Genomic DNA, 12920 nt, shown 5'->3' on the forward strand with positions numbered 1-12920 from the left:
AGTAAGGCTTTGCGACACTTTTGAGCCTTGTTCTCAGCCCTGAGATTCCGGGACCGATCTGAGCTTGGAGCTCCTTCCCAACTAGGGGACTTCAGTTTGTCCTGACACCCCATCCGGTCCACCAGCCCAGAAGCCCCTGTCCCTCCACGCCCAGGTCAAGGTGGCACACACACCCCTCAGGGCCTCCGCCCTCTCCTGCCCTCCCGCCTCCGCACTTTCTCTTCATGCCACGCCCTCGCCCAGCCCCGCCTCCGCCTCGCCCGGGCCCTTTCGTCAAGCCCAGCCCTTTCCCTGAGTCGGGCAGTTTCCACCGCCATGTGATCCTGGGGCTGCCGGGACAGTTGGGGCAAGAGGGGGGTCGCGGGCGTCCCTGGGCGGGGGCGACATGGAGCGGAGGTGGGTCTTCGTGCTTCTGGACGTGCTGTGCGTGTTGGTCGGTAAGAGCCTCAGCCCCGGGTGTGTGGGGACTCCTTCCCAGGCGCAGCCTCTCCGGGTCCCTCTGGCCGGTGTGCGTTTGAGATGCGGACGATGGTGACCGATGCTCCCCACTTCCCTGTGAGCACCCACAGCCCTCCCGGGCGCCTGACAGGATCGGGGCTGCCTGTCTACCTGTAGCTGTTCCCGGGTGGAGGGTCCTGGCAGCAGGAAGTCGCTCGAGTGCGCGGGGCGATGTGACTCACACAGGCGGGGCGGCACCAAGACCCTGCAGGCCAGTGACCCGTGGCCAAGGTCCAGCACTGTGCCCTCGGGAGGCGGGGACGGCAGGGCTCGCACAGAGAAACCTGCCAGTCCGGTTCAGGCCGCGGGGAGGAGCATCCCGAACCCCCCAGGCTCGAACAAAGGCCAAGTGTTTGTTGGGGCCCAGGGGACAGTGGCTGGATTCTAACCCAAGGCGGCGACGGGGTGCCGTCTGTCCTCCCCCATTCTGCATCTCCCCTCCATCCACCGTCCAGATCCCGGAAGGATCTTTTTTTTTAGCTGCGCCCGGTGGCAGCCGGGAGGCCCCGTGGCATTGGCACCCTTTTAAAGTGTATGGGTTTGTCGAGCCGTTTCTGTTGCTTTAACTGTGTGCCAGGCACTACAGGACTTGGGAATAGTTTACATTTTTCCTTGCAAAGTCCTGGGTCCCCAGGGGCAGAGCTACCTGGGCAGTCGCAGCAGCAGGAGGCCGGTGCTGCCTGCCCTTTCCCAGAGTCTACGCGGCTGACCCTGGAGGCAGTGTAGACTTGGGGTGGCGGTAGGGAAGCCTTGCAGCCAGAATGAAGGAGGCCCTTTCCTGTCGGTGGGGACGACGTCCCCTCCAGATAACCACTGCAGGTGGTGGAAGAAAGGGGACCGGGCTGGGAGCCGCTGTCCTGGCCCACAACGCTGTGCACCCAGCCACGCTCCGCTGGGCCTTTAGGTCCTTACACGGCTGTCCCGGTGGCCGCGGAGGACTCGCTAACTTCCGTTGTCTGCAGTGAGGCTCCTGTCGCCAGATCCCCGGACTTGACCTCCCCTGTGCAGAAGACGTGTGTGTGTGTGTGTGTCTGTGTTCCCTCTGCTGGCCCACATCCTTTCCCCACCTCTTTTCTGATACTCTCCTCCCCCCTCGTCTTCCCCTCCTCCCCTCTCCCCTCCTCTCCCCTCCTCTTCCCCTCTCCCTTGCTCTCTCCTCTCCTCCCCTCTCCCCTGCACTCCCCCTCCTCCCCTCCCCCTGCTCCCCCCTCCTCCCCTCTCCCCTGCTCTCCCCCTCCTCCCCTCTCCCCTGCTCTCCCCCTCTTCCCTGATTTCGCCCTGGGCCATCCTTCTCCCGACCTCTTCTCTCACTGTTGTGACGGTGTCCCGCCCAGGGGACTCTGCTCCTGTCCCCTTACTTCTCAGCCCCACCTCTGAGCTTTCTGATGTCGGCCTCCCCATGCATCGTGCCCCCTCTGGGCTCGGGGACTGTATCCTGCCCTTCCTTCCATCTCCCTTTTGCATGTAGAGTGTCCCCTCCGTGTTCACCTAGCATTCAGGCCCTGGGGCCACGCCCTCTAACACGCAGCTTCCCTGCTGCTCCCTCTTGAGCAAAGGGCACTTGTAGGGTGGCCTCTTTGGGGTGTCAGTGCTCCTGTGCCTGCAGAGCCAGGTGCAGCCCGCTGTCCTGCCCGTCCTTGTGCCAGGCTCCCACCTCCCAGCCGCCCTCGGTTGGAGGCTTCAGATCGAAGTTCTGTTCACAGCGTCACTGCCAGGCCATTCTTCCAAGAGTGGCTGTGACTCTGGCTTTGGCCCGAGAGTTCTGCCTCCGGGGCTGGGCCCATCTTGTCCAGTGTGTAGCTAGCATTGGCTCCGAACTTGGCATGAAGGAAGTAAATAAAGCAGAGACTCAAGGGGTGGCCGTCTGGTGGTGCCCTGGCTGTGAGCTACACAGCCGCGCAGCCCTACAGTCACCCTGAGGGTCCTGCTGTGCCGATGCAGATGGGGCAGTTCAGCCAACGGTCACGAAGGTGACCATATGGTTCTACGGGGGCGGGGGGGAGCCAGGAAGTGCAACAGTTACTCCATGGTGGGTGGCTCATCAGGAGGGGGGCTCATGTGAGATGTGGGGAGTCACGGTGCTTGCATGTATGTGCAAAGGCCCTGCATGCTGGTGAAGAGTCAGCTCCAGGGAGGACTGACGTGAGGCCAGGCTATAGCAGGGCAGAGCTGCTCACTAGCTGGGTTCATTCAAAGAAGCCAGCGGAGCAGCTTTCAGTGGGGACACGCACAGTGGCCATGATAGGCTTGCAGATAACAGGGGGCAGGAATGTGCACTGCAGAGAACCATGTGTCTTCCCCGGCCTCCCACAGCCTCTCTGCCTTTCGTCATCCTGACCCTGGTGAACTCGCCTTATAAGCGAGGGTTCTACTGCGGAGACGACTCCATCCGGTACCCGTACCGTCCAGACACAATCACCCATGGACTCATGGCTGGGGTCATCATCACAGCTACTGTCATCCTTGTAAGGCAGTAAGGGGGCTCGGGTGGGGGATGATGGGCCCGCCCCGCCCCGCCCCCGCCCCGCCCCCCGCCCGCAGGATGGGCACGGTGGGAGCTGTGTGTGCCTGGTGCTCTGTAGCTGTTCCTGTCGGCAGGTCTCATCGGGGGAGGCCTACCTGGTGTACACAGACCGTCTCTATTCGCGCTCTGACTTCAACAACTATGTGGCTGCCATCTACAAGGTGCTGGGAACCTTTCTGTTCGGGGCCGCCGTCAGCCAGTCTCTGACCGACCTGGCCAAGTACATGATTGGCCGCCTTCGACCCAGTTTCTTGGCTGTCTGTGACCCTGACTGGAGCCGGGTCAACTGCTCTGGCTACGTGCAGCTGGAGGTGTGCAGGGGCAGCCCTGCTAATGTCACCGAGGCCAGGTGAGTGTTGGCTGCAGCCCTGGCAAGGCTCTGACAGACAGGAAGCCTGGGGCATGGTGGATGGAGAAAATGTGTCCACGGACGCAGGCAGAGGAGGCAGACATGGTTCTCCCTCCGTCTTCTGCAGGGCAGATATGCAAGTGGGCAGTCTCGGGGTCCATTTGTCTGCGGGGCAGTGACCAGCCCTCAGGGGTGGGGAGATTTCCTCGCGTGCCTTGAGGCGTGTGATGAGGGATCTGCTGTGGTGACGGAGCTCCTGCTTCTTCAGGGCCGTCCCGTTGCTTGTTTGCTTGTTTGCAGTTCGCATCGTTTCTCTTCTGCTGTCCTGCTCTTCTGGGCCCCGCTGTTCATTCTTGGCATGGCCCGTGTGTCCCGCATCCTCCGGAATCTCCGCTGAGCTCCGCTCTATCTGTTGTCTCCTGTGAGCCATCAGGACTTCTGGAGCTTTTTCACTTTGAATATTATTGGCATTTTCACATCCATAATGCACTTTCAGATTTTTTTGAGACAGCGTTTTGCCATGTAGCCCAGAATGACCTCAAACTCCTGCCTCAGTTTCCTGAGTGCCGGAGTGACGGGTCTGTGCCACCATGACCTGCCTAGAATGTCTTCTTGGCTTCTGTCCCTTTCGTCATTCTTGAGGATGTTCTCATCTCTGGACGGTTCAAGTGACTGGTTGCAGTTTCCTGAGCTTGGTGCTTGTGTTTTCCCATGAACCCCTTTGTGTGTGTGTGTGCGTGTGTGTGTGTGTGTGTGTCCATATCTTTGTGGGTCAATAGTGCCTTCCCATTTTCTCTCTATCATACATACACACACACACATATACACACATATACACACATACACACACACATGCACACATACACACATGTATACACACACATACACACACATGCACACATATACACACACACACATATACACACATACACATACATGCACACACGCGCATGCGCGCGCACATACACACACATGCACACATATATACACACACATATATACACACACATTACACACACATACACACACATACACACACATACACACACATACACACACATGTACACACATGCACACACGCACGTGCGCACACACATACACACACAAACACATGCACACACATACACACACAGACACACACACAGACACACACAGACACACACAGACACACACACATACACACACAGACACACACACAGACACACACAGACACACACACATACACACACATGCACACACATACACACACAGACACAAACACACACACACAGACACACACAGACACACACATACATACACAGACACAAACACATACATACACACACACACACACACACAATGCATGTGTATGTGTGTTTTTCTGTATGTACATCAGATTCCTGCCAGAGTCTATGGGGGTCAGAAGAGGGCACCAGATCCCCTTGAACTGGAGTTAGAAGCTGCTGCTGTGAGCTGCTGTGTGGGTGCTGGGATCTGAACCCTCATCCTCTGCAAGTGCACTGAGCGCTCCCAACCCCAGAGTCCACTCTCCAGTCCCTCATCACCTTAAAGGTTGAGGCAAGGACTCTCACTCAACCTGGAGCTGTGCAGTCCTGTTGGACTGGCCAGCAAGCTGCAGTCCTGGGATAAGGAATGCACTGCCTCCTTTGTTGTGATTATTAGGGTGGCTAAGGTCCTCTGGCTTGCACAGGGGGCACCGTCCTGGCTGACCATCTCCCCAGCTCCTTAGGCAGCTTCTAGTTATTAGCTGTGCTATGCATGTGCACGCCTGGGATATTTTTTGTTGTTGCAAAACCGTGACTCTTGTCTGTGTCTGTTTCTGACTGTACTAAAGATCAAACCCACAGCTGTGACTCGACACCGAGTCACAGGGACAGTGGATACTGAGGTCATTGTCTATTTCATGGCTCACATGAGGGAACTGAGGGTGGACCTGTTAGAATGAGGTCTGTGGTCTGCATAGTGGTCAACAGGATTGGACATACATTTCACTTTTGTTTTCTGGGTGCTGGGGTGGGGCTGGGGACTCTGCCTTAGCCTTCTTGTATCTGCTAAGGTTGGAGAGCAGCTCTGGGGGTGCCCGGTTGGGGAATGACTCCTCAGAGTCTCCAAAGCATAGGTTTTGGCTGCTGCTCGAGCAGTGACTAATATCTTTGTAAGATGAGGTGATGACCAACAACCCAGACCGCCAGCTGTCACAGCAGTGGCTGCGACTGTAGTATTGGGAGCCTGACCGTGTGATCCTGCGGGCCGTGGCTGTTCCAGGAGCAGGCAGGGGTTGGAGCTGGTGAACTGAGGGTCAGGAGGGGAGACGGTTACTCCAGGGCCTCCTGAGGGAGGGTCACGTGTGCAAGCCTTCCCTCAGGTTAATTTTTGTTTCTCAATTTTAGTTTTATTTTATGTGTATGGGTGGTTCGCCTGCATGTTTCTATATACCACATGCATGGCCGGTAATCGTGGAGGCAAGAATTGAGAACCGGAGTTATAGATGGTTGTGAGCCACCGTGTGGGTGCTGGAAATTGAACTGAGGTCCTTTGGAAGAGCAGCCAGTGCTCTTAACAGTTACACCATCTCTCCAGTTCCCCTCGGGTTAAATTTTTATTTTTATTCCAGGGGATGTGTATTAGATTCTGAAAACTCACAAATTAGTCCACACACAACAGTTTGCAACTTCAGGTCCATGGGATCTGATGCCTCCTTCTGGCTTCTGCAGGCATTGCATGCATGTGGCACGCAGAGATGTGTCAAAACACCCATACACACACAATAAAAATAAGTCCTAAAGACAATTTATTTTTATTACTTTTAAGTGTGTGTGTGTGTGTGTGTGCATGACTACAGGTACCTTCAGAGGCCAAAGGCATCAGATTTCCTGGAGTTGGAGTTATAGGTAGTTGTGAAGAGTAGGATGTGGGCACCAGGAATTGAACTTGGGTCCTCTGCAGAAGCAGTCAGGGCTCTTAACTGCTGAGCCACCTCTCTGGCCCTGTTTGCCTGAGTTTCGAGTTGCACTCCTCCGTGGCTGCCAGCTCCCCAAGGAGCTTGCGGCTCTGCCTGTGGGTCTCCATGATCTGAGCTGCTGTCCTTTCTCCCAGGCTGTCCTTCTACTCTGGCCACTCCTCCTTTGGCATGTACTGCATGTTGTTCCTGGCGGTGAGTACCCATCTCTTTCCCGGGGGACCTTATGGGGCCACGCCTTCCCTGGGCCTTGGTCTACCCTTCTGTACAATGGGGTGTGTGGAGGAGGGGCTAAGGGTGGGAGGCCTTGCGACTCTCGCCCCGGGCTGGGCAGGCTGTGGACACTCGTGGGCCCAGCTGACAGCAGGCTGATGTCCTGATAGCTGTACGTGCAGGCCCGGCTCTGCTGGAAGTGGGCCCGGCTGCTGAGGCCCACCGTTCAGTTCTTCTTGGTGGCTTTTGCCATCTATGTGGGCTATACCCGAGTGTCTGACCACAAGCACCACTGGAGTGATGTCCTCGTCGGCCTCCTGCAGGGAGCCCTGGTGGCCTGCCTCACGGTGAGTGCTGCGTGCCTGACCTACAGGATCTGCTCCCCGCCTCAGATGCCCCGCGACCTCTGCCTGCTGTTTTGTCTCCCAGAGCTTGCCCCTTGTTGCTACTTTTGTTTCCAACCCAATTCCCCAGTAAAAGAAATCTCAATCTCGTAACAAAACAAGCTACAAGCCTAGATTGGGCAGATCTCCGGCTACACTACTCTATTCCCATCTATATTAGTCCATGTAATTTGCAGTTTCTCCAGGCCACGAGCTTCTCTCTGCAGCCTAGCTGTGGATCCCCGTAGCCCCTTCCCTCCTATTTATCCCTCGTAGCCCCTCCCCTTCTATTTATCCTCCGTAGCCCCTCCCCTCCTATTTATCCCCCTTGGCTCCTCCCCTCGACTCTCAGCTCCTCCCACTTCCTCCTGCCCAATCATTGGCTCAAGCCTTTATTTGAAAAGTTAAGGTGGGGAGAAGGTTCCCAAGGCAACTCCTCATCTGCAGCCCCTCTGAGGAGTGGAATTGGCATCAAACAGCCCCTCACTGCTGGCCCCACCCATCCACATGACTACCCCCCCCTCAGCTTCTCCCTTGGGGGCCCCCAGAAGACTTTCTTTGTCTTCCAGTCCTACTCACTGCCTTTCCCCTCCCCAGGTCCGCTACGTTTCAGATTTCTTCAAATCGCGGCCGCCCCAGCCCTGCCAGGAGGGTGAAGAGCCAGAGCGCAAGCCCAGTCTGTCGCTGACGCTGACCCTTGGTGACCGACCCTAGCTGCTATGGAAGCTGGAAAGTCACCCGTGGGCCAGTCATGTGTTGGCCCCATGCCCCTGACCAGGCACTCCTGGCTTTGGAGCTGTCCCGGGGTCCTGGCTGGTGACTGTGGACCAGGGTCTTGGGTGCCTGTGTGGCCCTGAGTGTGGGTAGGGCCCATCGTCAGCATTCCTTGACTATCGCATGGTCTCAAAAGATGCGGTCCTGCTCAGAGGGCTTCTCTTGTCACCAGTGGGTTTTCGAGGAGGGCCATCCCAGCATGGCCCCGGGAATGGTTGGCCCGAGACTGTTCACGAAGTCAGCACCCTCCCTGACAGCCCTGAAGGTGATAAACACTTTGTTAGCCTGCGTGGGCAGGTGGCCTTGGGAAGAAGGCTGCCAACCCTTGGACTGCCTGGAAGGTCACACATTGCTTTTGGTCTGAATCCTTTCCTCAAGCCTGTGGAAGATTACTGCTCGGGGCCTCCAAGCCCCTCCCTCAGGCATGATGTTCTGTCCTGTCCCCACTCTGACCATGTGGACCAAATGTGTAGCCAGGCATAGGAAGTAGGTCCTCCTGGATCTGCCCTTCCTGATTGTTTCAAAACACTTTAAGTTACTGTCTCATGGGAGGGTGTGTTATAAACTTTGTACCAAATGTCTCTGCTGTGCATGTTGCTTTTCAAGCTCTCCTGGTGAGGTAGAAGGTCCTCCTGCACCTACCTAACATCTCAGTGCATCATTGTGCAGGACCTGCCAGTCTTAGGAGAGACTTGGGGGACAGAGACCTGTCCTGGGTATCTTGTATATTGGCCAAGACAGAGGCCTCATAGCCACTGTGGCCTTCCTCTGTGCGTGGTGGATACTTATCCTAGGTCCAGCTTAGAAAACACAGACCCTTCATGGTCAGTGCTGGTTAGGTGCCTGATCGTGTTCCCAGGGTGCCTGGCCGGTCTCCCAGGGGCAGCAGGAGGGGTGCAGGTCTTGCTGTATCCCAGGACAAGGTGTGTGTTTCTCTGGGAATGGGCAGGCTCCTTATGTCCTTCAGGTCTTTGGATCTGGGAGCTTGGGGGGGACAGTCAAAAGTACCGACTCCCCCCTCCATTTCCTTCTTCTCCTTAGAGGCTGGGTCAGGATCCTCTGTATGCCACTGGCAGACACTGAAATCCAGGAGGCCCAAGGAATTCAGCTCAACTCAGAGAGCATGCCGGATGCCTCTGCCCTTGGTAGCTGGTGTTCAGCCTTTGACAGCCTGCATTTTCACGGGGATCCTCCCTGTTAAGTGACTGCGTGCCAGCATCCTCCAGCCAATGCTCTGCACTGTAGGTCCCACAGGTCCCAGCTGTTCTGTTAGAGGCAGAAGTTCCCAGTGAAAATGCAGGCTCACATCCTGAGCACAGCAGGGCTCTGCTTGTACAGATCCTCCATTTGGCCTGACTGCAGCTGAGCTGAGCCTCTCCCAGGCACCCATGCCTGCCTCTCTGCCTCACTGCCCAGTGCTGGCAATGTTCAGCAGGCCCAGAGACTGTGGGTGTGGGACACGTGCCTGTGACACTGGCACTTGGCGGCTGAGGTAGTAGAATGGGGAATGTGAGACCAGCTTGGGCGACAGTGATTCTCCTGTGTGCCTGCGCATGTTTGTGTGTGTGTGTGTGTGTGTGTGTGTGTGTGTGTGTGTGTTTGCATGTGGAGGTCAGAGGGCAAACTCAAGTGTCCATTCTTAGATGCTTTCTTTCTTTCTTTCTTTCTTTCTTTCTTTCTTTCTTTCTTTCTTTCTTTCTTTCTTTCTTTCTTTCTTTCTTTCTTTCTTTCTTTCTTCTTCTTCTTCTTCTTCTTCTTCTTCTTCTTCTTCTTCTTCTTCTTCTTCTTCTTCTTCTTCTTCTTCTTCTTCTTCTTCTAAATAAAAAACAAGGTCTCTCATTGGCCTGGAACCTAACCAAGTAGGCGACCTCACATTGTGGATTTCACACTTCACGTCAAGTCCCTAAAACAGTGGTTCTCAACATGGGGGGGGGGTCACAACCCCCACAGGGGTCACGTCCCAGACATCCTGCAAATCAGATATTTACATGATGATTCATAATGGTATCAAAATTACAGTCATGCTGTAGCAATGGAATAATTTTGTGGTTGGAGAGATGGCCCAGTGGCTAGTGTGCATGGTAACTCATGACCGCCTGTTAGCTTCATCATCAGAGGTATCTGATACCTTCTTCTGACCACTGGGCACTGGGTACTGTACATGTGTGCCCATACACCCCCTCCCAAATCCCATACACTTAAAATAATAGAAAAACATATTTATTTATTTATTCACTCTTATTTATTCATTCATTCACCTGGTTTATGCCCTCCCTCTTGGTCTTCCCCTCACTCAAGAGGACAGGTCTTCCCCCCTGTCACCCACCTCCTTCTCCTCTTAGAGTACCTCCCTCCGGTATCCCCCACCCTTGTGCATCAAGTCTTTGCAGGATTATCCATATCCTCTTTCACTGAGACCAGACAAGGTAACCAAGTTAGGGAAACATATTTCACAGCTTTAGGGATACACGCCACTCCACCTGTTGGAAGACCCACATGAAGATATAATTACACATTTGCTACATATGTGTGGGGAGGCCTAGGTCCAATACATTCAAACATCTTTGGTTGATGATTCAGTCTCTGAGAGCCCACAGGGGTCCAGGTTAGTTGACCCTGTTGGTTTTCCTGTGAGTTCCTATCCCCTTCCAGGCCCTCAATCCTTCCCCCAACTCTTCCATAAGATTCTTGTAATGGCTGTTCCTGGTTGTCAGCTTGACTACATGTGGAAAGAACTACAATTCAGAATTGAGGGACATACTTGTGATCCAGATCTTGAGGCTGGAAGATACAAGTTTCTGATTTGGATCTTGGCATGGAGATCTATCTTGAGGCATAGTGGCCATGAACAGCTTAGGCCCAGGAAAGGTGGTACACGCCTTTAATCCCAGGGGACTGAGGCAAGGAGATCTCTGAGTTCCAGGTCAGCCTAGGACAAAGCAAGTTCCAAATCCAGGTGTGGTGGCATACTCCTTTAATCTGGGCCACACCTTCTGCTGGAGACCTACATAGGGACTTTGAAGGAGGAAGATTCACTCTTCTTTGCCCACTTGCACTTACTTGCCAGCACATCTGTTGGAACCTACTTCTACAGAAGATCAGCTGAACCAACCAGCCTCGTGGGAACTGAGCAACTACTAGATCCTTGGACTTCCCATCCACAGCTGACCATTGTTGGGTTAGTTGGATTACAGACTGTAAGTCATCACAATAAATTCCCTCAATATAGAGAGACATTCCATAAGTTCTGTGACTCTAGAGAACACTGACTAATACAAGTCCCCCAGTTCCATCCCATGTTTGGATGGTTCAGTCAGCTTCTGAGTGGACCCTTTCAGAGGACAGTTATGCTTGGCTCCTGTTTGGAATCATAACAGAGTATCATCGTACTGTCATGGACTGGTGCTTGCCCATGGGATGTGTCTCAAGTTGGGCTCGTTATTGGTTGGCCAATCCCTTAGTCTCTGCTCCATCTTTACCCCTCCATTTCTTGTAGACAGGATAAATTTTGGGTCAGAAGTTTTGTGGGTGGGTTGGTGTCCCTATCACTTCACTGGGGTTCCTGTCTGGCTACTGGAGGTGGCCTTTTCAGGCTTTATATTTCCACTGCTGTGAGTGTTAGCTAAGGTCGTCCCCGTTGATTTCCTGGGGCCTCCACCATCCCAGGTTTTTGGCACGTCCTTGTGATTCTTCCAGCCCCCAACCCTGCAAGTTGCAGATTTCCCTTTATTCTCCTGGCCTTCTGGGCCCTTCTGTCTCCCCACCTGATCCTGAACCCTGTATCACCTCATTCACCTCCCTATCCCCTCTCTCACCCAGTTCCCTCCCTCCATCTATCTCCTATGACTGTTTTATTCCCTCTTCTAAGTGAGATTCAAGCATCCTCACTAGATCCTTCCTTCTTGCTTACCTTCCTTGGGTCTGTGGAGTGTAGCATCGGTATCCTGTATTTTATTGCTAATATCCACAATGAAAACAGCGCTTAGAGGAAAACCCATAGCTGTGAGTCATTTCCCTGTCCCCCAAAGAAAGAAAAAGATGGAGACATCATACACTATCAGCTTAACAGCACACCTGAAAGCTCTTGAACAAAAAGAAGAAAATACACCCAAGTGGAGTACCCAGCAGGAAATAATCAACCTGAGAACTGAAATTAATCAAGTAGAAACAAAAAGATCTACATGGAAACCAACAAAACCAGGGGTTGGTTCTTTGAGAAAATCAAAGGGAGACATAAGGACGGAAACAGGAAATGCAAAAATATTTTTAGATCTTACTACAGAAGAGTATACTCAACAAAACTAGAAAGTCTGGGTGAAATGGACAATTTTCTAGACAGATACCAGGTACCAAAATTAAATCACGATCAGACAAACTATTTAAATATTTCCATAAGCCCTAAAGACATAGAAGCAGCCATTAAAAGTCTCCCAACAACAACAACAACAAAAAGCACAAGACCATATGGTTTTATAACAATATTCTTCAAATTATTCCACAAAATAGAAACAGAAGGAACACTATCCAAGTTGTTTTAAGAAGCCACAATTATGCTTATACCTAAGCGACACAAAGACCCAACATTGAAAGAAAATTTCAGACTAATTTTCCTTATGAATATTGATGCAAAATATTCAATAAAATTCTCACAAAAAATAAAGAACATATCAAAACAATTATTCACCATGATCAAGTAGGCTTCATCCAGGAATGCGGTGATGGGTCAATATATAAAATGTTCACCAACACAATAACTCATTATAGGAACAAACTCAAAGAGAAAAACCACACGATCATTTATTTCATTAGATGCTGAAAAATCATTTGACAAAATCTAGCACCCCTTCATTGCAAATGTCTTGTAAAAGTCAGAAATTCAAGGCCCATACATAAATTTAGTAAAATCAATGCAGAGCAAATCAGTATCCAACCTCAAACTAAATAAAGAGAAACTTGAAGCAATCCCACTAAAATCAGGGACTAGACAAGGCTGTCTACTCTCTCCTTACCTATTCAATATAGTACTCAAAATCCTAGGAAGAGCAATTAGACAACAAAAGGAGGTCAAAGAGATACAAATTGGAAAGGAAGAAGTCAAAATATCACTATTTGCAGATGATATGACAGTATATTTAAGTGACACCAAAAGTTCCAACAGAGAGCTCCTACAGGTGAAATATAATTTCAGCAAGTGGCTGAATATAAAATTAAGTCAAACAA

At 52.5% G+C, this 12920-nt stretch overlaps 1 protein-coding gene across 2 annotated transcripts; it reads left to right on the forward strand.

Annotated features, from left to right (window-relative positions):
- The first annotated feature begins 291 nt into the window (after window positions 1-291).
- Plpp2 (phospholipid phosphatase 2) lies at window positions 292-8281 on the forward strand. Of its 2 annotated transcripts, none has more exons than XM_052165776.1 (6): window positions 292-396; window positions 2812-2963; window positions 3097-3371; window positions 6468-6525; window positions 6714-6890; window positions 7524-8281. In XM_052165776.1, exons 2-6 carry the CDS (start codon window positions 2928-2930, stop codon window positions 7638-7640), a joined length of 663 nt encoding a protein of 220 aa, XP_052021736.1. In that variant the 5' UTR covers window positions 292-396; window positions 2812-2927; the 3' UTR covers window positions 7641-8281. The 2 variants fall into 2 exon arrangements, with proteins under 2 accessions (XP_052021736.1, XP_052021735.1); XM_052165775.1 differs by having other exon boundaries at window positions 310-437.
- Window positions 8282-12920: the final 4639 nt, after the last annotated feature.

Source organism: Apodemus sylvaticus, chromosome 20 (assembly GCF_947179515.1).
Source record: "Apodemus sylvaticus chromosome 20, mApoSyl1.1, whole genome shotgun sequence".
In the NCBI taxonomy this organism is placed as follows: domain Eukaryota; kingdom Metazoa; phylum Chordata; class Mammalia; order Rodentia; family Muridae; genus Apodemus; species Apodemus sylvaticus.